This window comes from Mya arenaria, chromosome 15 (assembly GCF_026914265.1).
Source record: "Mya arenaria isolate MELC-2E11 chromosome 15, ASM2691426v1".
Classification (NCBI taxonomy): Eukaryota; Metazoa; Mollusca; class Bivalvia; order Myida; family Myidae; genus Mya; species Mya arenaria.
The window spans coordinates 36526651-36549900 of NC_069136.1; the positions used below are offsets into that span (position 1 = coordinate 36526651).

Genomic DNA, 23250 nt, shown 5'->3' on the forward strand with positions numbered 1-23250 from the left:
TGATTTCAGTTTCTCCAAACACTGACCACTGGCATAGATAGGCTTTGAAAGGAAGATATGGACAGAATCGAAACATTTTTTTTCTACATGGTCAGATTGGTTTCCTCAAACATTCAGAGCTCTTGAATGATAGACTGGCCCTCAACAGCTGGTCGCATTGTGTTCATTTTTACAGCAACAGAAAGTCTAGTACAATGTAAGTTTACAATAAATTTTCCATAAATGTTGATTCAAGTATAGTATAAGGGTATCGATTGACGCTTGTAATGTAATGTAAGTATGTGTATTGTTTATGTGTATATGCTAGCCAGATCTGAGTAAAGAGCACATGCGGACGCATGACATGCCATTGATGTGTAACAAGGTTTAACCGGCAACGCAGCTTGCCCGAGGGTCAGAATTTTCTATCTGCCCTGTGTACATGTGAATCATTATTTTGCTGCATAATTATATGACATAAAAACATTAAAAACTAATAATTTTGTTAATAAATGCTATTTTCAATCATTCTACTCAAAAGCATACACGTGCATATTTTTTACTGACGTCATGATGCACTGCATTTGAAGTGAATGTCAAAGAGCTCCCTAAATGAAACATTCCTGTGATACGGTTCGTCCCTGTGTTAAGGATTTGAATAACAATAAAAATTATATGTTATTTTGGCTGCGTCCTTTTACAACTAGTGTTGGGAATCTGTTCTTGTTTGACTACCAATAATCGGTTCCACTCAAGTAACCGATTATCTATAGTACAATCAGTTTATGACAAAACCTTAATTGTAGTTTTATTCTTGTACAATAACTCGTTATCCTTTACTAATTAATTGTATATTTGGTTTGAAGTTATTTAGTGTTGTTGTTGCCATATTGTTAAAGATGACAACTGAACACTTCCATATGTAAAAAAGAACTCAAAGGTGAAAATTAACCAAATGCAAATAACAAGAAAGAAGAAAAACAACTAGCCTGTGAAATCGATCAACAATTACGACCAAATATAATAGATTGTCTCTGATTTCAGACCCAATCAATATTTTTTTTGATTATAATCGATCATCAAAACATCACTTTTTAAAACAACAATTACATGTTTTAAAGCTGCACTCTCACAGATTGAAGGTTTTGACAACTTTTTTTTATTTTTTGTCTTGGAATGAGCCAATTTATGCGAAAATGCATGTAAGCCATTTATATACAGTAAGATTGCTGACAAAAAATCAGTCACATATTTTTCTATTTAAGTTCAAAAATTGATGTTTACTGTTAGTAACGCTTTTGAGATAAATATACCAGGTACAAATCAAATCTGGAAGGGGCCTTCATCAGGAATCTACAGTTAAAATTTCACAGAAATATTATACAAGAAACATAAACAGTTTTCCAGAATGAGTGGGAGTAAGATAGCAACCATTTGCTTTACACAATGAGCATATTGTGCACATCATTAAATTGACAGTTTTCTAAACTCAATGGAATGCATGGTAAATTTAAGATTGAGAGCGGGCCTGGCTTTTTCATTTTGGGAAAAATTTGAAACTAAATCACTTCAAATTGGAAAAAATTAGGGCGTATTAAAATAAACTCAAAGTAAGTAACCTGACCTTGACTGTAACCTTGCAAACCAAATCTATATATACCTCAAATAATTATTGCTTATCAGCGGAAAATTCTCAGAATTATACTATAATAATCATGGTGGTCTATGAAATTAAATTTGTAATATTTTCCATCAACAAGATGTTCAATTGTATGATATCATGTAATAAAAGAGATAAAATAAATATCTCTTACATATAAAATATATCCCAGTATCCCAGGGGTACCTGGGAATGATCCAAGATTTCAAATTATCAAGTACTCCGGGAATTCCAGAGCGGAGACACGATGAGAGGAGTTTATTGTGATTTTTGCTATTAACTAGCAGTGGCATAGCTATATTTAGGCCTGGTAGGCCAGTGGGTGGGCCTACACTTTTTTTGAAAAATGACAAAATTTAAATAAACCAAACCTGCAATAAAAACTTATAGCTACTCAAACACTATGAACAACTCAAAAATTGTTTTATTTCCAAAACAAGTTTAGTGTTGCTTGATTTTATTGTGTGTAATGTGCATATAAAATGAATGTAATTGTGCATTTTTCACCTGGAATACTCTGAAATTCTTCTAATTCAGAAAGAAATCTTTGGGGGGGGGGTCTTCTTATCCCTAAAATCACCTAGAACCATCGGCCTACAAGTTTTTTAGGCTATGCCCCTGACTAGGAAGCAATTTTTGTTTCTACCTATTTTGAAGACTTGTTGGATGGATGTCATAATAAAATATGTATCATTAATTATTGGAATGGAGCAAAACCAGAAGTATAAAATTTGTTATTGAATTATATGATAAGAACAACTTAGTTTTACAGTCCATAACTAAGTTTTCTTGGAAATCTTTCATCAATGTTAGTATAGGTAGGTAGTTACGGAAATAGTTACAACTTAGTCAGGTTTAATTCTTATAATTTACCATCACAAACACTACTATTTCTGGACACATAACAACAGGTAATTAATGTCACAATGTCCATAATTTTAGAACAATAATTATTACCGTAACAAGTACTATACTGTCTAGGCATTAAAGCGACTCGTTCACATTATATTGGGTCAGTCAAATTAGGTCAAAAAAATATGTGTGGAAAATGTGAACAAATTACTTGTAAAAATGATAATACTTAGTGACAAGTTCAAATAAGACCTCTATTATTAACAGGTATTAGAAAAAGTGGCATAAAATGCTCTATTTTTCTAGAAAGCATTAGTAAAGTTAAACGCTATTAAACTTCCATTTCAATGAGTATCTAGCAGTAGTTGTCAATTTAAAATAAAAGTCACAAATGTAAAATCTGTGAACAAAAACCTTTTACTTCGCAAATGAATTAAAATGACGTACCTCGTGCCCTGCTTCCGCTGTGAATCGGAATCATCCATTGTGTTAAATTACTGGTTGTTGTTTTTTTATTCTGGAAAATACTTACAACCACAATTTTTTTTAAATGTTAACACTGTTCACTTTCAATTTACCAAAAATTTCAGATCCTTCCACAATTTGATATATAGTATGTATTGCTGGCTTTCTGTCAATTCAGCCTGATAATACTTGCATATAGCACCAATAATCTTGGTTCACTATCATGGATATCAGAGTATTTCATTCAACGATTACAAATGCTCCTGGTTCATCAGTTCATGATAAAACAAACAGTCTGCAAGAAATTGTATATGCTGAAAGCAGTTGACCTACATGTAAACAATGTACATATGTTAATGACTTAATAATACTCCCACACACATATGCTCCTGCAAAACTGACATGTATCGAATGAGCTAAACGGATTCTAAACATGCATGTTTATACTAGAAAAATCACTGTACTGGTAATGTAAGTGTATCTGTAATCACAACACTTGATCAATGATGAATGCTCTGTTGATCAATCCGGAACTAGACTCGATTCATTCAATACGCAACCACTGATGCAAATTGGTCCATTACGAGCCGAGATAGAAGTGAACTAGCCCGGGAGATAACAATAAATCAATGGCAAATTTACGTCCAAAAATCCACCATATCCAAATATCTTATGACCCGACACTACACTGTATTTTTCAAAACAATTCAGCATCAAACCTCGATAGTGCTGGCAAATTGTTCAGTGTTTTTACTCGTTTGTGCACTGGAAAAATGGAATCCCACAAGTGCCTAGCAGACGATCAACAGTTGTTCTTTTCTGTTTCATGAACGCATCACAATCACACACGTTACACACGCAAAACCCATTAAAAATCGGTTAATAGGAATAAACCACACACCAAAATGACATTTCGCCTTGGTCACGTGACCTGTGATTTTTTATTCATGACGTCACGGATTTCCAAATGAGGAAAATCCCGTTTCTATTTATAGCTTTTTTTCTCACACGAATTAAAATCAAAGCACTGAAAGGCTCGTATAAGGTTGAACCTCCGTTTTGTTCTTGTTGTTTTTTGTCGATAAATATTTGTTTAGGTGACTGTGCAGTAACTTCATATCTGATTAGACTCATATTAACAATGATATCCATTTGAATAACAAGTTTTGAAAGATAAGTTCAATTGGAATCCCATTAGTCAAGTGGCAGAGGTAATTAATTTATTAATTCAGTTCCTGTATGGACCACCGGGGCAGGATGCGTTGTTTTGACACACCCCTTTGACCACGCCCCCCCCCTATTTTTTTGTAAAAAAAATACCAGGCTTATTAAAAATGATGGGGGAACTATTACTAATTACAACAACAACAAAAATGATTTTTTATTCTAAATTATCTTTATAGCCATGCAGTTTTTCTATGAAATCCCCTTTGGATTGCATTGACAGGCAAGTATGACATTGACCTTTAAAAAAGGCAGCACAAAAAGTGTGCTATACACCTTTCCATGGTGCCCTATAATTCTGTGAGTTTTGATTAAAATCCGCTTAGTAGAATACAAAAGTTATTGCTAATATACAGAGTATTTCAATGAAATCAATAATGGATTAAATCAACATCCAAGTGTGTCATCTGGGAGTAGGATTTGTTATTGGTCATTGACCTTTCGTCTGAGAGCAAGAATGTTTTGCACAAGACACTTGAAATCCAATTGATTGTAACAAATTTATGACTGAGACACAGGAGTATTGCTTAAGGACCCCTATACACATTAAGTACTGGGCTTCATTGTGAACATGCTGCAGGGGCATAACTAAAAAATGTAGGCCTGTTCTAGGTGAGTTTGAAGAATAACCCCTCCCCTCCCCACCCTTTCTAAATTAGAAGCAAAATGGTAAAATTTGGGAGCATTCCAGCAGGAAAAAAAGGCACAATTACATCTATTTCATATGCACGTTACATACACTTAATTATATATGCAATGATTACAATAAAATCAAGCAATGCGCCCTGCATGTAGTTTAAATAAACACCAAACTTGCTTTGGCTACTTGTAATAAAACAAACTTTTGAGTTGATCACTGTGTTTGAGTACCTGTTAGATTTTATTGCGTTTTTGGGTTAATTAAATTTTGTCATTTTTCAAAAATGTTCTAGGCCCAGGTCTACAATGTAGCTATGCCACTGTGTTGGAAAATAGCTCAATGAGCTTATGTTTCTTGTTATCATATACCTGACTTCATATTTGTTTTAAATAGAAACATTATTCATGTATAATATGGTGATGCATGCTTTGAACTATTATTTCAAGGATGTAAATAAACAAACAAAGGCATGTGGTTTCATGTTTTAATTTTGTTTCTTTAATACAAAATTTGAATGAGCATGGTTTTATATGAATTATTGAAGATACAGCCTATAAACAACACAAGTAATATATCTAAAAGAACATAATAATATGAACGATTCCAATACCACTGATATACTATTAATCCATTTCTAGAATCTGTAACAACAATTATGTTCCAATTGGTTCAATAGCAAATTTTGATCATAGTAATAGAATCTAACTAAGCAATCTTTGTCAAATTGTTGTATTAGCCAATTTCGATCAAAATAATAGACTCTATCCATGCAATCTTTGTCCAAATTGTTTCAATAGCAAATTTTGATCATAATAGAATCTATCCAAACAATCTTCTTTCAATTGCTTCATTCACCAATCTTGATCTAAACAATAACAATGCTTCATACATCTCCTGAATGTATGAGAGACATTGGTAATTATGGTTAATTTTGATTCCAGATAACTGTTCTAATATGATATCAGCTTCCTATGAGTGGCTGGGCTTATCAGCAGTCTGTAGTTTGCTAATGTCAAATAAACATTCTAAATTATAGCGCAGTCTTTATCTATCATCCCTACAGCTAATAAATAATACAACAATAACCCCAAATAAATTTGGTAGCATTTGAAAGGGCATTTCTTGCTGATCATTTACATATAAAATAAATGACTTAAAACATGAAAGATTAAGTTATTGTAGTTTGTTGTTTGTTTGTTTTTTCAACTAAAATTGAGCGCAATTTTCAGTGGATAAATATGATGGACTAATAGTATATCTCTGGTAATGAAATGTTTTGGTTCGAAGGTTTATATTATCACATTTTGCATAATCCATGGCAAACATATACATATTCGGACAGAAAAGAAAAATAACAATCAGATACAACCACTAACCAAACAACTAAACATTTTCTCTTAAGACATACTGATAGAAAATACTAACTAAGCCTTACTAAACTATGAAACATGCATCCTTATAAAATGTACCTTATGAATTTTATCAATGTAAATTTTCAGAAGAATTTGGTCAATGTCCTCGCGAAGGCAAATTATGAATGAAATGAAAGCTTAAACATTATAATAATGAATAAAACAACAATATGTATCTTTTGAAATGTTATGGTAGATTTGCATTGATAAACTATGCTAGCAGAAAAAAGAAACTGTGCATGCAAAAAAAAAATGATGAGTCTTTAATAATCCCCAAAATAGCCAGTTTTTAAGACAACTTAATTCTGAAAATGTTCACATGCTTTTCAGAGAACCTCTCTGTATCACAGTAAAATTTCTTTATCGTATAGTCGAGGTAAACATCATATCATCATCGAACGACATGGCATCATTACGACGGATTTTTTAAAATGCACAATTTCTTTTTTTCTGCTAGTATACACAAGATGACACAATTTATGCTGATACTGCAAAACACATGAACAGAAAAAACAGTTATGTATAATTGGTGTAAATGTGCAAATAAATCGCGGGCTAAGTGCAGGACAGTTGTAGCTAAATATAGAAAAAGAAAGCATTGTAACAGTCTTGTAATAAGCCCTCGATAATATACAACACCGAGTAGTAGGACACCCTGGCAATATGACATCACAGTTTTATGCTAAATATAATAATAGTAACGGAGGTTTTTGCAAAACAACACACTGATTTTCGATTTCTAACTGCAAGTTGATTTGAATTGTTGCAAATCCCGTGTCGTCGTATGTCGTCATGCGCGTGCACTTTTTCACTGTCCTTGTTGGCGTTGTATTACCTATATTTAAACTGATAACCATATAACGAAAAAACACGTTTAAATACAAGCAATATAAATGACATAAAACAAGGAAAGAGTCAAAGCGTCATTGCAGGATTCTGAACAAATATTTCAAATATGGTTGACACACTATTGGTGTATTTGTCCTCGAAGCAAAATAGACGAAAAGATCACTTTCGTTAGTATAACATGTTCCTAGATTCTTAAAAAAAATATTTTTAATTAAAGTAGAGAATAAATATAGTCTCAAAAGTATGCGCAGATAAAAGTTCAAATCTTATTATTATTTGTTTAACTTAGCAAATGGACAAAAGCATAAATATTGTAAAAAATAACACATTTGTGGGCAAGACTTTCAACATTGACCTCATTTAAAACTAGGAAAAAAAGTATTTCAGCTCAAGGTTTTCTCAACGCATTAATCCCTGAGAACAAAATTAACGTTAAAACATTTTTTATGACCTAATGTTAATGTAAAGATCTTTGCACAAATTCACCCGCTTTAAAATTACAAGGTTTGATTATATGAACAATTAATTGAACACATTATTTGTTTCTTAATTTAAGTTTTGTGAGTGACCATTATTGTAGAATGAACAATTGCATTGCCTTCTTCCATTAAAAATGTACATGTCAATAAATGATATACATTCATCCAAATCCTCAAAAGAGAGTATATATATATATATATTATATTATATATATTCAAAAAATGTCAAAATAAACAGACAATAAGCCGTATAACACTGAGGCTGTATTCAAAAATCATCTTAAGTCATTTCTGAACCTAAGTTGATTTCTTAAAATGTTCATAATCAGATTATAACAAATCTATGGTGGCATATAACTGCCGTAAGATAACCTGTTAAGATTCGTAAATTGTTTTGTGTTAACCATTTAATTTTTGCGCTAATAAAAGCCTGTTATTACTTTAAAAATATTTATCTTACCAAAAAAGTATTGCCAATACAAACTAGATGGCTAGATATTTATCACTAAAATTAAGTGGTTAACAAGAAACAATTCCTGAACGCTATCATGTTATCATAATATGTAATATGCCACCATACAAATCTATAAATGTTTTTAACATTTAAGTATGTCCTTTCAATAAGGGCTAAGAAAATAATGTATTTCAGAAATAATTCATATTTTATATCATATGACCAATGAGATACTTAAATTAAGAAAGTGTCTTAAGTTAGGGAATGACTTAAGATGCTTTATGAATATCAGCTGACTAATAAGCCAAGCTGTGAAAGTGAAAAGGTTTTAAGCCACATTGAAAAACAGCAGTTAAACCCTTTTCACTTGAATCTCTCAAAACAGAACTTACACACCTGATAAAGTTTCCACTCTTTTACTAGCCATTTAAAAATACCGGTATTCTCAGAATTTTTGTATATTATTGTATAATACATCTAAAGTCCTCTAATTATTAAATTTCACAACAACAAAAGGTCACTATTGTTCAGTCTTTGTTAAAATCCCAATGGATGGTCTTGTACGATGCCACCCGCTTGGATTACATGGTTGGAAATATCAGACATTTTCTTGTATCTTTTGTAGGCCGCCCCTGATTTTGCTGTCTCAAGATTTCTTTCTACCCTGATGGAAGCCTGAAATATGGTACAATAAATTATGGCAAGAAAAATATGACGCTAAAATCTTATATAAATATTTAGCCCCAAAAATATGCAAAATGGCACAGAAGAAGAATGTAAAGATTTCCGACATTGTAAACCGTCCATAGACATCCAGGTTGTTTTCGATGTAAAATGGCCGAGGAGTTCTGAATGGGTAATAGCATGTGCCCTGTAAACAAAGGGTTGGCTACACAAAGATTTACTGAGAAATTAGCTCATTGTTTTTAAACTTTCATTCATTTTTTTTTCAGGAACTGAAATACAGAGTAAATACCCTAAAAAAGAACCATGCATGTTAAAAATGCATACAAATCCTTAAGAATTGATAAGAACTGTAGGCTAGATGTTTCAACATTATCAAATTTTCCTTCAAACGTCTGGCTTAAATATAACCATACATAACAGCCACACTTTTTTGGTGATTATGACACTTACTTCCTCACAGAAGACCTGACACATATGAGACTCGGTCTGGGCGGAGGGGACATTGTTTGTGAGAGACCGAGATGCGCGTGACAAAACCGACACCATCCCATATATGTCTATAGCTGCATCAGCCACACGATTCAGTAACATTTGTTCATCTGCAAAAAAATAAAAATATATTTCGCAACGGATACGCATACTTTTACACAAGCAGAAAACCCACCACCATGCCTCACATGTTGATAGCTGTCTCAGCTACACCAATTTCAACCATCAGCTCATCTGAAAAATGTTGCATGATTTTATAACTTAATTGTATAACTTAAGGCGCTGACAACATCAATATCATGGAGCGTATGATGATAAAAACAATGGCTTGTCTTTGAGTGGATCATTATTATTTTATAATTTGAGGCTCGGACAATTTAGATATAATGAGATGTATGATGATAAATGCATCTGCTAATCTGGAAAAAAGGTCACCTATTTGCACCAAAGTTAAACTGATAACTACTTTTGCCATAATTAAGAAAATCAAGACACTCTGTTTTCCTAGCTGACAAATACTTAATAATAATACATAACACTTATAAAACAAAAGGTACCAGTATTTTAAGACTCAAAGGCCTAACAACTTCACAACTAAATTCAATCCTGAATTCACCCATATTATTATTATAAGATTGATTTGTGTTTTTCATAACACTGTCTCAACAGTCCCTTCAAAATGGCTCAATGGAATTGGCAGCTTGTTTGCCACACTAAACCTCATCCTGAATGATGTTTTTACCCACCGATGATTGACTTCTTGTACTTCATAAGCAGCGTCTCAACAGTCCCGCCGAACAGCTCGATGGACTTGGCAGCCTGTTTGCCCGATGTGGCAAGATCATTATGCACCACTGACTCAAATGACACTCCGGTACTGATACCCATTCGTCTGCAAAAGGAACAGAGAAACTTACATTAATGGCAGGTTGAAAACAGGAATAAGGTGGTAGTCCTTCAAAAAACTCAATACAATTAGGTAGCTGTTTTTTCTTATGAGGGAAGTTACAACAGGGCAGTTGTTTCCTCCTATGGGATTTTACATTTGGGCAGCTGTTTCCCTGTAGAGGGAAGTTCCACATTCATCACTGCATTCAACACATAAAATAGAGACGCCATACTCAAACCTAGAGATTGAAATCTGCCGTTGAAAAATAATCGGTCAAGCCATTCCAAAAAGATTTGTATCAATTAAGTGTAAACAATTTGTGCCCCTTAAAATAAGTTTCCACAACATTCAATAAATATATGAAAGAAAATTTATTCTCAAGTTGCATTATTGTTTTTTTAATGGTAAGGTTTAGTTTTTTAGGTAAATATAAAATCAGTTATACTGGCCCCAATTTCTCGAAACTTCTTAAGTCCCTTATAACAGGATTAAGATAAGCTCACAATTTTTGTTTATAAGAAGCCTGTTCAGCTTAAGAAGTTTCAAGAAATGATGATTAATCTTTTTTCTATTTATTGACAATAATAGCCACATAGCGATAACCTATTACCAGCGACCTTAGTTGTAGGTGATCGAGTTTGGACAATATTCAATCATGAAATTGTCCCTACTCAAACCAAACTAGTACATAAATTTGTCCGATTCTTCTTCATAATTGTTTAGTATAAAATAAAACGTTGTTCACATTGATCGTTTAACAATTGATGTCGTCGATAATAGATAATCGATTTGTTTTACTATTTTTGTTCCTGCTCACCTCTTCATCATTCTGGTTCCAGTATCCATGACAACGTTGAGGTTCCCGATGGGGTTCTGGAGGGCTTTCTGCACCTCTTTGAGGCTCCCGCTTGCATATTGCATTCCTGTCATGGCGATAAACAGACGCAGAATGTCGTTGGTGCCCTCGAAGATCCGGAATATTCTGAGATCTCGCATCACACGTTCAATACCAGAGGCCTGGAATTAGGAATATTTAAACTAGGGATGCAAACGAATGGGAAAATTGATATTCGAATATTCGGTTATTCTTTCGATCGAATATTCGAATATTCGATTAACAAAATTAATATTTAAGAAATGTAGTTAACTACTATTATTATTCTCTACATTTATAGCCGGGGCTTTTGCCATAGCCGGTACACGCGACGGACCCTGATAAATCCAACAAAAAGCAAAATATTTTGAACAAATAAAAAGCCAAATTAATTTCAATTCCACAGCATTCATATTTGCCAAAAAAAACATGATCGTAAATTCCCGGTCGAATGTCGTGATCACCAACGGAGGGTCTTTCCGTAGGACGAGAGCCTCGTTCTGGGATTGATCTCTACTTAATATATCTATGTAAATCCAAACCTAATCGGGAATTAGTTCAGTAATAAAACGAAAATGACCCTGAATTTTGACTCATTTATTGTACAACATTATCCTAAAACGCTATACTATCAGTTACATTTCATCGCACGAGCGACATTTTGAAACATGGAAGATAGTTTAGAGCACATAACTAGCACATGTCATTCATATTATTACGGCGATTTGAGCTATATTGCACAACTTAATTGGCAGCCATGACAACACTTTGGTTGCTGTTTCCGTATATCTTTTATTGGCATGGTCATTAAAATTTACCGAAAATAATTGTTTGATGTCACTTGTCTAATAGCCATTTTTCGTAAATTTACGGGTACTGTTTATATAGTCGCCGACGATATGTCCCTTATTAACATGTGACACGTGTATAGTGTCATAGCGTTCACGCCCCTGGCATAAGGGATCAGTCGTTGTAAAAAGACAAGTGAATAAATACAACAACACAGTTGTAGGCAAAAGGTTTATTTGTTATCAAACAAAAAAAACATCGAATATTCGAATACCGATTTTGACATTCGAATATCAAACGTTCGATCGAATATTCGAATATTCGAATATTCGTTTGCATCCCTAATTTAAACCTAAAAATGTCTTGCTTTGTATGTACAGGAGTTTGTGAAATGGAAGTATTAACTTCAAAGGCAATACAAAAACGAAATGAACAAAATAATTTGAAAAAAACTAAGCCAAAGACACAGGCTCCTTTTCAAGGATTTTAGTTGTATCATTAAAGTGTCACTCTTATTCAAAATCAGTACATACACATGTATAAAACAAACATCATTTTTGAGTGATTAACCCTATAAATGCTTACTAAATAATGAATTTATGGAAAATATTAATTACTGAAAACAATATTGTAGCCTTGTATTTAATAGCAGAAAGTGCAAAAATATTAAATAATTGGTGAATGCTAAAAGATTTACTGCGGTCTACTATAGTCTCATAATGTAGAAATACCGTGTTTTATGCGTATTTCTTTCAATTTCAACTCGGTATCCTACATAAGAACCATTGTTTTCGAGTTTTTGACATTTATTCATCCTCTTCGGTATATTAAAACAATTGTATTAATATTAGTAAATCTTATTTGGGAGCAAGAGTGCATCTTTACCAGTGTTAGTCTTTAAAACATCTAAAATGGTGAAGAAAGGTTTGTTAATTTTTTCCTTATCACTGTTTTTACATTAAATACTAAGCTTAATTATTATCACACAAAGCTTGACCTAAATAAAGGTACTAAGAATTTCAATTGATTACTTCAATCTTTATTATTACAGTTCTCAGACATACCCTCATATATCCCATACCACCCATGATCTGGATAGCTTCATCGGCGCAGTACCACGCAGACTCCTGGAAATTTTGAGAAATCAATATATAAATATTTCCAATCACTGATTTTACAACATACTCATATTTACCATACGTTAAATCAGTCAGGGTAAGAAAATAATTGGATATAATTATATACAATAAAAAGGCATCCTCAATCGTTTTCAGCCATGCCCAATAAATTTTTCAAGTTATAAACAAAAGATAGAAGCACAAACTTGCACTCTCATAAAAAGCTCTGCTGTACAAACATTCCAGCAAAGTCTGTGTTTAAAAAGATCAAACAGTTCTTGAGAAATCTATTTTTTCTTACAATTTTTAATGTCTGATTTTTTATGCAGTTCATGCAAATAATTGGCAAAAATATTGATCACTATTATATTACTTACAGATGCGTATATTTTGCCGATGGCAGCTTCAATTTGGAAGTCCTTGAATCCTGCATCCATGTTTCCAGAGATCATATAGGCCATCGACTGAAGATAGAAAATCAACACACATTTATAAATTATATTTCAAGAACATTTTTAGGTTATAATTTTATCTAAGTCATCATATCCATGAAATAATACCAGTAGGCAAATAGTTCTCAAACACTTTTTGAGGTTTTATTATGGTAGCCTTTAACTTATGTGGAAATATCATTCGACTGTATATTTTGAATATTGTACACACCATTACAACCACATTTTCATTTATTTGATTTGAGTCAGTGCTATACATTGGTGCTTGTTATAGAACCTGGCCTCAATTTTATGAAGCTTCTTATGACAACAGCTATAAGTAGCCAAACAGCCAAAATACATTTGATTTATGAAAAATGGTTTATTGTAATAATCATAAGGCTTATTCTTATTTAAAGTCTAAAAAGTCTTAAGTAAATATAACACAAATTATGAAAAAAAATAGCTTGCTCAGCTTAATCCTGTTATAAGTGACTTAAGAAGTTTCGAGAAATTGGGACCAGAGTAGCTCTAACCAGGGTAACAATCTGTAGTCATGTGTTATGCCACCCAATGCAACAAGACTAATACCCTCACAACGGCCACACCCATGTATGAATTTCCCAGAGCGTTAAATAAGCGTTCATTTCGGCATGTTTTGATAAAACTTATTTTCTTATAGCTAGTATCATTTTTAAGATTTTGTTAATATATTATCAAAAACAATGCCATTGTGGTTTAACTATAGCCATAGTTTGGCTTTTATAATTTTGCCTTAGAGACAAACATATCCCAGAACTAAGTGGAAGATTCTCTCCCCTGATAATAAGAAACTACTTTTGTAAGTTTTTATCCCATGAGCCATTTTATCCTACCTCAGTGACGTAATGTCTGATTGCCATCTCAGCCAGCTTCTCCTGAATGGCTCCAAACTCATAGATCTTCTTCCCGAATTGCAATCGGTGTGCTGCGTGGTCGACTGCTTTATCGATACTGTAGCGCATTGTACCAGCCAATGCAGCAACCATGCCGAATCTACCGTTGTTAAGAATATTCATCGCCACTTTAAATCCACCTCCAATACCTGGAAGAGATAAAAATCTATTAATACCAAATTACCTGGGTCCGTATTCAATAAGCATCTTAGTGAATATTTTCAACTAGGTAAGAATTTCGTAATTTTTGACATCGTTTATTTGAAATACCCGCTACTTTTCATCAAATTTATTCATATGCATATACTGTTTAGACCATTGTCTTGCTTATTTTCATATTTTTGGTGTACAAACATTGTTTGTTTTCTTAAAATTCAAATTAGAAAAAAAGGCAATTTTTTACTAAGTTGATTTTTTTTACTAAGATGCTTATTGAATATGGCCCCAGGTAATAGTTTACAGTTATTCTCCCCAGAATATGATAAAAATATTTACCTTGTCCCCGATCCAATAAAATATCTTAGTCAAAAACCTGACACTGCTTAAGAGTGCTCCAATATACTCGTAAAAAGACAACCAGAATCTATGCCATAAATGTCCTTATGATATTTCTATTGAAATGCACTTTACACCAAAAATGATGTTACGTCTGAAAATTTAAAATTTAAGCCTTAGGATCTTGAAAGAAATTGGGTCCTGCATAATATAAATTTTAATAATGGCCTTAAACAAATTGCTTCAGTTTTTCCTTTTTCCTTGTGTTCTTTACATACTATTTAGAATTTATGTATACCCAAATTTTCTCACTATATTCCCTTACATATTATCTACAGAAAAAGTGTCTGATTTTAACCATTAATCTTGTTCAAGTTACAAAAAAAAACATAATGGCCTGTATTTGATTTAAAATGTATAAACATAATTTACTGAAAAACATTGATTTGACTTGTGCCGCTTGTAACAACATCACCAATTATATTGGCTAACTAATATTATTAAGTGTCCATACCTCCAAGAACATTTTCGACAGGTATTTTCACGTCTTCAAAGTGCACTTCAGCAGTATTTGAACACTTGATCCCCATTTTCTTCTCTGGTGCACCACTGCAAAAAAACACATGCTTTTAAGTCAAAAGGATTTACTAATAGTAATACTTCAGTTTCGAAAAAATTTCATACCATAGAAATGAGTTCCAACTTTCATCCCAACAAATTTGCATTTTGAGTTATGTTATCTCTGCAAAAAGCTTTCAAAACAACGATATTTACAAGTGGTCTTTCTAAAGTGAGTATGTCAGTGACTTGGTACCCTGTGAGATTTGGGTAAAATTATTCCATAAAAATTGTCCCTGATGAGAATATTGTCTCATCTAGTTTTACCTTTCATCTAAAAATAAAATAATATATTAGTGTTATCACTGTGTTAATAGTTTTTGAAGCTTTTTACTTATTTTCAAATTATCATTTTAAATTTATTATTTTGTCTCAAAGATTTTACCAAATCCAGAAGGTTTTTGAAAAATCCCATCAATGTTCCTGATATTTTCACCAGAAAATATTATTTATTATAAAAATGGCTAGAGTCATCAGAATTCCATCATATCAAAAAAGTATTCCACAGAAATTAAGATTTAAAACTTGTTTTAACTATCATGTTTTGTTTGTTCTGAATTTGAAAACTTGAGAGCCATTATTTAATGGTCAATGTTCAAGATACTTGGCAGTCAGTTTATACATACTTTGTGACACCTCCGAAGCTCCTCTCCACGATAAAGGCTGTGACCTTGTCCTTCATGTCTCCTGTTTTCTCATCTTTCACTTCTGTCTAAAAAACAGTTGTTAATAATTCATTGGAAATATATAATCAATGCTGATATGTTTTATGACCCCTTCAAAGATCCTCTCAACAATAATAGCCATCATCCTATCTTTTGGAACTCTAGGCCACTATTCATAAACATCTAAACACTTAAGTCATTTCCTATCATAAGTCATTTTCCTAAGTTAAGATCATATGATGTAATAATTTCAAGTTATCTGAAATACTTTTTCGACATTTTTTTATTGGATGTAGATACTGTTATTTAAAAAAAAATAATTATGCTTTCATTTTAATTTGACTTTGAAAAATTCAAGAATTTGACTTGTGTTAAGAAATGACATAATTTCTAATTTAGATATGCTTTATGAATACCGGTCATCATCATCTCATCTTGAATAACTTACCTTTTCTAAGAAATGGACAACAATGCACATGTACACTACCAGCAACACTACTAATATGAAAAAAAGCAGCGGACAGGCTAAATATAGCATTATATTGTGGACAAGCTAAATATAGCATTATATTTTGGACAGGCTAAATATAGCATCATATTGTAATACAATCATTACCTTGGCAAACACTGTGAATATTTCAGCTAATCCTCCGTTACTGATCCAGATTTTCCCACCGTTCAGGATGTAGTGTTTGCCATCAGATGAGAGGCGGGCCCGAGTCTTGATTGACTGTAATGATAAATATACATTTAAAAAAAATTGCAACAATTTCCTGCATTTTCCAGTGAAGTGGAATGAAAAATGGGTTAGTTATTCAATCTTTCTTGGGAGTTGCTTCGCTAGCTGAGTCAGTTAGTCAACATTGATAAACTGTTCAGCCTGCGAATAAATGCGAACATTATTCAATTATACTCCACGCAATTTAGTGAGGATACGTCACCAACAACCCTAAAGACTCTAAAATGCTGGTCTCCATGATTTGTCGTGGGTGCTGTAGATTTATAATCATGCTGATTAAGTGAGGCAGAACATAAGAAGCTCAGAACTTGTACCTTATTCTCAAAAAATCTACTGCTCTTTGTCAGCTCAAAGATAACTTACACTGGCATCAGACCCACTAGCGGGCTCAGTCAGACAGAAAGCTGCCATTGTTTCCCCACTGGCAAGTTTTGGCAAGTATTTGGCTTTCTGCTTGTCATCTCCGAACAAGAGGATTCCCTTGAACCCAATAGACTGAAAACACAAGAAAAGTTGGTTAATTTCTTTGGTTTAAACTTATATTTATTCTAAAACGATTAAAAAGAAAGCTGTATTAAATTGTGCTTAGTAACTCCTGTTGGCACGAAGTTGGTCTTGTGTTGTGGGGGGAACTAACATAATTAAGTGCTCAGAGAAACCAAAATTTGCCTACACCCAGGTTGTGAATTGAACATAGCTTAAGAATATACAATGTTAACACAATTCTATTTTTATGTTGTTCAGCATCTTGTCTGCACAAAAACCAAGTCGTATTTAGGTCAAACAAAAAGTTTTGTAGTATTCTTTTGGTAATAAAATGTTTTGCTTTAGACTGTGGTTTATATGATATTTAGTATAATATAACCTTTCTAAAACTACAATATAATGGTGCAGTATAACCACCTGATGTGCTCCAAGGACGATGCCCACTCCAAGGTCATGAGCTCCAACTATCTCCACTAGCCTGGCATACTGTGTGTTGGTCAGCCCTACCCCATCTGTAGGGGACAAAGAGACATAGAGAAAATCAGAACAAATGGGTACAACTACAGGTAATGGTAAGGTGTAACCTTCTCATGGATAGGTCAAGAGTTACAACTAATTTGGTTGGTTCTATGAGAGCCCTAAAAAGTGGACTAGAAACCATAATACATCAATAATCGAAACTTAGCATGAGCCCAAATAAAGTCTGGTAACGCTCTTAAAAATTAAATAATTTGGGTTTTGATTTCTAACTATTTGAAAAAAGAGCTTGAAGGTAATAACCTTAAAATTATATGAGCATATAAGTAAGTATTGTGGCTTTTTCAAAAATATCTTAATTTCAATGACTTGCAATTTAAAGTCTAACAGAACTGTTTATGCCCGCAACGAACAATGCTAATCGGTAATGTGGAAACAGCCCAAAGGGAGTTCCTTGTCAATAATTTTTTTTTTCTAGCATTTTTCTACACAATTATATGGGTATGTCCTCGTTCAGGGATCAAGCTTGACTTTGAAATTAAGGAAAAGTTTTCAGCAAGTCATATTTTGTTCTAGAGTTTGTATGAAGAAATAATTATCCCTTAGCTTAAATAGAGAAAAGTTTAACAGTGTAGAGCGACTTCTTCTCTCTAGCTAGATCTCTTCTGATATTTTCTATCAAAGAATAGTTGATATAAAATTAATTCCTTTACTGTATTATCAATAATCTTTATACATACGGTGTTCATGAGGGACCTGTAGTCCGAAGGCCCCCAGCTCCTTAAGTCCCTGCATGGTTTCCGGTTCCACCGTCTCCAAGGCATCATTCTTATCACTGTTGTTTTGCTCCTGCAGAAAATTATAGGATATATTTTAAATGATGGCTTTAAAGTCACATTTCTTACAGTCTTCCTTTAAACTCGCTACTTTCATCAATTCTCACATCATATACTTAGCCCCTATATGCTTTTTAAGTTGCTCTTGACAATAGCTGAAATGTTATGGTCGATGGTTGACGGAGATTTGTACATTGTAGGAGTAGTTGATTAAATTGAAATGGAAGGCCAGGGCACACTTAAAAACCTTGTGTGTAAGCAAAAATGGCAGTGCCTTGCACCCGAATGGGTTGTGAGTGCAATCTATCTTACGGGTCCAGTGATTTTTTTGGTGCAATTTACTGCCTTAGAAAGGCTGTTTCCCCTTGTGAAAAAACTGTCCATTTTCCCAAAAATTTTAGATTTTTTTCCCAATTTGATCCTTAATGAATAAAAAAGCAATAAATTTCTTGAAATATGAACAAATTCTTGACAAGTCTTTAGTCTTTCACAGCATAATGTATGCATAAAAAGTTTAAAAAATGTATATTTGCCATTATATTAGCTATTTTGATCTGATTTTGTATTTTTCCCAAAGTCTACTTTTTTTCCCAATTTGCAAGGCACAGACAGGCGGTAAAAATAATTCCAAAAAAATCGATGTATACTTTCTCATGGCCTCTCAAAGAAACCATCACTTCTGGTTTCTACTCAGGAAACTGACTTTAGTGAATGATTCAATTCAGCTTTACAATGACAGGATTATTCACCTCAAAAAACTTGGCTGTGTGGTCAACAAGAATCTGCAAACTCTCCTTGTGTTCTTCATCCAGCACTGAAAACATTTATAGTGTCAGATATGACATTTTTAGTGCTTTAAGTGTGAAAATATTTCTAATGTCAAAAGGATAAGAACGAAAGATAAATATATCTTAAAAAGTTCTTCTCCAAAAAAGTATTTATAATGTTAGATATAAATTATTTATTGAGTCAAATCTGAAAAACTGAAAACATTTTTGGTGTCAAATATTAAAACATTTATGTTGTCAAAAATGAAAACATTTATAGTGTCAATTATAAAAAACATTTCAAGTGGCAAATATTAAAATATTCATTGGATCAAATGCTAAATAGAGAGTCAAATATGAGAATAATTAGTGTTAAATAGTGCCTATGAAAAAAGCTATGGCCTCCAATATAAAGGTCTTTTTTAATCAAGGTTCTGTCATTGAGATCACAGCAAAGTTTCAGTTCAAAGTAGTAAATTACAGCACACTGTGATTTGTTCTTCAGAGATATGAGAACCTGGCCATTTAAATTAGTGCTTACCATCTGGGAAAGGGAACACTTGGTCAACATGATTCTGACCACGGAACAGGTTTAAGCCGAAAGACTGAAACGAGAAGGTAATTCTTCATGAAAGTATGTTTAATCTTATCTGATATATCTTATGAATTATATAATAAGAGGACAACCATTCAATACTGAAACTTAAATTTCTGACGTTTGCATGTAATGTTTTGAATAAATACACCAATTTGAATGTACAATTGCTTGATATAGAATACTGATTGCGTTATTCATAATCACTCATATCATTTTTATTTACACCTTCAGTCAAACTATAATTCGTTTAACTAATATTTGTACAATGTTTGCCAGAATTTCCTTTGTTAGTGTCTTTACATCTACACTACTCCTTCAGAATGGTACCAAAACTTGTAGACCTGTGAGTTAACCATTCAATAATAAACATGTCAATAAATTGCAACTCTGATTACTATAACTGCATGTTAGTTACTGAATGTTGCCCTTGACAACCTGGAACAGAACAGTGACATCACCCTTGAGATTGAAAATGTAAAGCGTTTTCGTACAATTTCAATAACCTGTTTTTGCATTACATTTCTTCATTTTCTCCTTACATTTCTTTATAATGTAAAAGTCGAAAATTTACCTTAGAATCTTCACTGACATTTCTTGAAGGCAACACACTTAGGCATTCTTTCCTGAAATAGATGAATAATAACACATCAACTATTTTATTTTCTGTATGTCTCATTTAGACAAGCTTTAATGTTTAGTTGGTAATGTATGTATGCAAGCACTTATTTCCAATGGGGCCATGAAGGGCCAGCACGCGGAAGAGACAGTGGTGGGATACAAGGAAGTTCGGGTGCGATACTGTAGCTCTTTTTCCAAGAGACCCCTTGGTTCTTTTGTGTGCTCAGTGTAAAGCACCGATACACGAGGTACAACTTTCCTGGGTTAAACCAGTACTGAGCACACCAGTTTTCCAAGCACTACACATTAAATGCTGAGTGCCAGGCAAGGGAGCTACTTGTACCAACTTTAACATCTTTCGGTATGAAACAACCAGGGATCGAACCTACAACCACCCACTCCGTATGCGGTCACCTTAACCACAATGCGGTCACCTTAACCACAAGGCCATGGAGACGGTCAAGCTCTGTGCAAGTTTTTTCAACCCGGCATTTGGAACTTTTTTTTGTGTCAGTAGTGAAACTCAAAGGCATGATCAGCATAAAGAGGTAAGTTGAGGAGGAATCCAGTGTGAATGAGCATTTTTAGTTCCAGCTGCCCAGTTACGGAGTAATTAAGTTAAGAGGACCTTGAAGGTAACCCTGCACCTGATACAGAGCTTTAACCTTTAAGCTCCAAACCACATGCATGGAGCCCTTCTGTCTAAAACTATTAAATAAAGAAGGTACAAATGTCATTGTCGTTCTTAACTAATATTATGTCACTGAGGAGTACGCCTAAAGGCATTTGTAAAGGTTACATAAATTCATAAACAGGTCTATAATCACAGAATAAAAACATTAGGTTCTGTTTCAGAACAATCAAATAATGAATGAACAAAACAACAGAATTATTTTAATTTCCGTCAGCTATATAATGTTGTGTTTTTTTCCATTGACAAAACGTAAATGTATATCCGAGGTGTTGTTATAAAACCTTGTGGGTTACAAAGAATAACGACTTTTGGAGGTCACTAATCATAACGTTCCTTTTCAATGCTTTTCAGAGATAAGATAATGATCCATGAGATAAAAACTTACCCCTTGAGTAAGATGTTTGATTTGTAACCTTTGTTCTTTAAAACGGAAGAAAATCTTGCTGCTGAACGAAACATTTTGTTAAAAATTACAGGTAGTAGTGCCGATGCGGCTTGTCTCCAATCTGTCAATATGAACAATTGCGTCACGTCACTTCCTGGTTAAGGGGGCATTTCAAAAACTGTGTTTAAAAGAATTAGTCAAAACGTCCGTTTGGATTTCGTTTTCGTCTAATCGAAATACTAGACTGGTAGCCTCATTCTATTTTATCATTTCTTACCAATTAAGTAAACTCAGGGTACCAGTCTACTAAATACTGCAATAATATCTTAATATTATAAATGGTATGCCTATACCCGTAATGGGTCGAGTATATCGATGAAAATAATAATAATATACAAGTCGGTGAGTAGATCTCGAATGGTCACGCTAATAAATATATCAACAACATATGTTGAAAATCAAACAGCATCTTTTGTTCAACATAATGACACTTTTGCCTATTTTTTTTCTATGACCGTTCAGTATTTGTAACAACAAAGTACGTCGGACCTAAGGGAGTGTCAACATGGCTACGACGGAGCCATATGTTCTGTCGAACAATATTATTAAATGTCAATAAAAAGCTTCAAATTAATTATTTTAACACATTGATGATGTTTGATATATGCAAATCATTAATAATGAAGTGATATTAAATGAAAACGTTCGAAAATTGCTACTGTTTCTCTAGAATTTCACCCTACACTCAACAAAATTACTAAACGCACACTAAATGCGTTTTAATGAAATAGCAGGAACTCAAACTTGTTTAATACACACATTTACGCATTTTATTGCAAACATGTTTTCATAAAATTTCAATTCATTAGAATAATTAATTCATTTGAAATAACAATGTTAAAGTTAGTCACCCATTAAATCGAAAGTCACAAAGTACTGTCCAGGAGAAAGTGTTAAGTTTAGTAGCTTGTGTGGCCGCCATTTGCAGCAATTACTTCGTGGGACCTTGACATCATTGAAACCACATATCTGTACATGTAGTTCTGTGTGATAATGTCCAGTATCCGACGGATATCAAACCTGAGTTCGTCGGAATGGTGTTATTGGGGGCAAAGCCCTAACTTTCCACTTTAGCAAGTCTCACACATTTTCTATGGGATTCAGATCTGGGGTTTTGCCGGATAATCTAGAACTTGGCAAGAATGTTGTTTGTTGCCAGTATATTCTGAGTTACCCGTGCAACATGACAAGGCGCATTGTCTTGCATCACGAAACAACCGCCGAACAAGACAGCGTTATTCAGACAACAGTCTCTGTTTCGCTCTCCCTTTCGTCGGTAAATGCGGACGCGTCCGTTTGACCCACGGAGCTTCAATCTGGTTTCATCCACAAATATGACACTAGCCCAGTAAGTTCTAATTAACCGTAGGTTCCGTCTCGCCCATGATAACCATGCTGCTCTATGCCACGTAGTAAGGACAGGAACCTGGACAGGAACCTTTTTGGTCGAATGGTGCGAATACCGACGGCCCGGAGCCGGTTGCGGGCGATCTGTGGCTAATTGGCCTGTTGTGTGTGCCAACAGTCCGCCTTGACGTTGACGTAGCGAGGAATAGAGCCATAAATATATCTTGTTGACTAGCTGT

At 33.5% G+C, this 23250-nt stretch overlaps 2 protein-coding genes across 2 annotated transcripts in view; both read right to left on the reverse strand.

The window, feature by feature from the left end:
* LOC128219001 (beta-arrestin-1-like) overlaps positions 1-3868 on the reverse strand; it is a 99941-nt gene extending 96073 nt beyond the window's left edge. The window contains exon 1 of the mRNA XM_052926800.1: positions 2939-3868. Within this exon, the coding sequence (XP_052782760.1) occupies positions 2939-2976 (38 nt within the window). The 5' untranslated portion in view covers positions 2977-3868. The remainder of the gene's footprint in view (positions 1-2938) is intronic.
* A 1422-nt stretch (positions 3869-5290) lies between these two features.
* On the reverse strand, positions 5291-21740 carry LOC128218998 (very long-chain specific acyl-CoA dehydrogenase, mitochondrial-like). Its single transcript, XM_052926793.1, has 17 exons — positions 21605-21740; positions 20479-20530; positions 19851-19914; positions 19292-19356; positions 18447-18555; positions 17647-17741; positions 17107-17238; positions 16621-16734; positions 15966-16051; positions 15236-15330; positions 14167-14375; positions 13238-13324; positions 12807-12869; positions 10897-11096; positions 9937-10082; positions 9152-9300; positions 5291-8689 (listed from the first exon to the last, which is right to left on the reverse strand). Exons 1-17 carry the CDS (start codon positions 21676-21678, stop codon positions 8552-8554), a joined length of 1878 nt encoding a protein of 625 aa, XP_052782753.1. The 5' UTR covers positions 21679-21740; the 3' UTR covers positions 5291-8551.
* Between the last annotated feature and the right edge of the window lie 1510 nt (positions 21741-23250).

Coding starts and splice junctions, on each gene's coding strand:
- LOC128218998 (XM_052926793.1), bottom strand. CDS start 21,678: ATGTTTCGTTCAGCAGCAAGATTTTCTTCCGTTTTAAAGAACAAAGGT. Junction 17,742..18,446: donor ACAGGTCCCTCATGAACACC/GTATGTATAAAG, acceptor TGTCCCCTACAG/ATGGGGTAGGGCTGACCAAC. Junction 16,735..17,106: donor CTAGTGGGTCTGATGCCAGT/GTAAGTTATCTT, acceptor TTATCATTACAG/TCAATCAAGACTCGGGCCCG.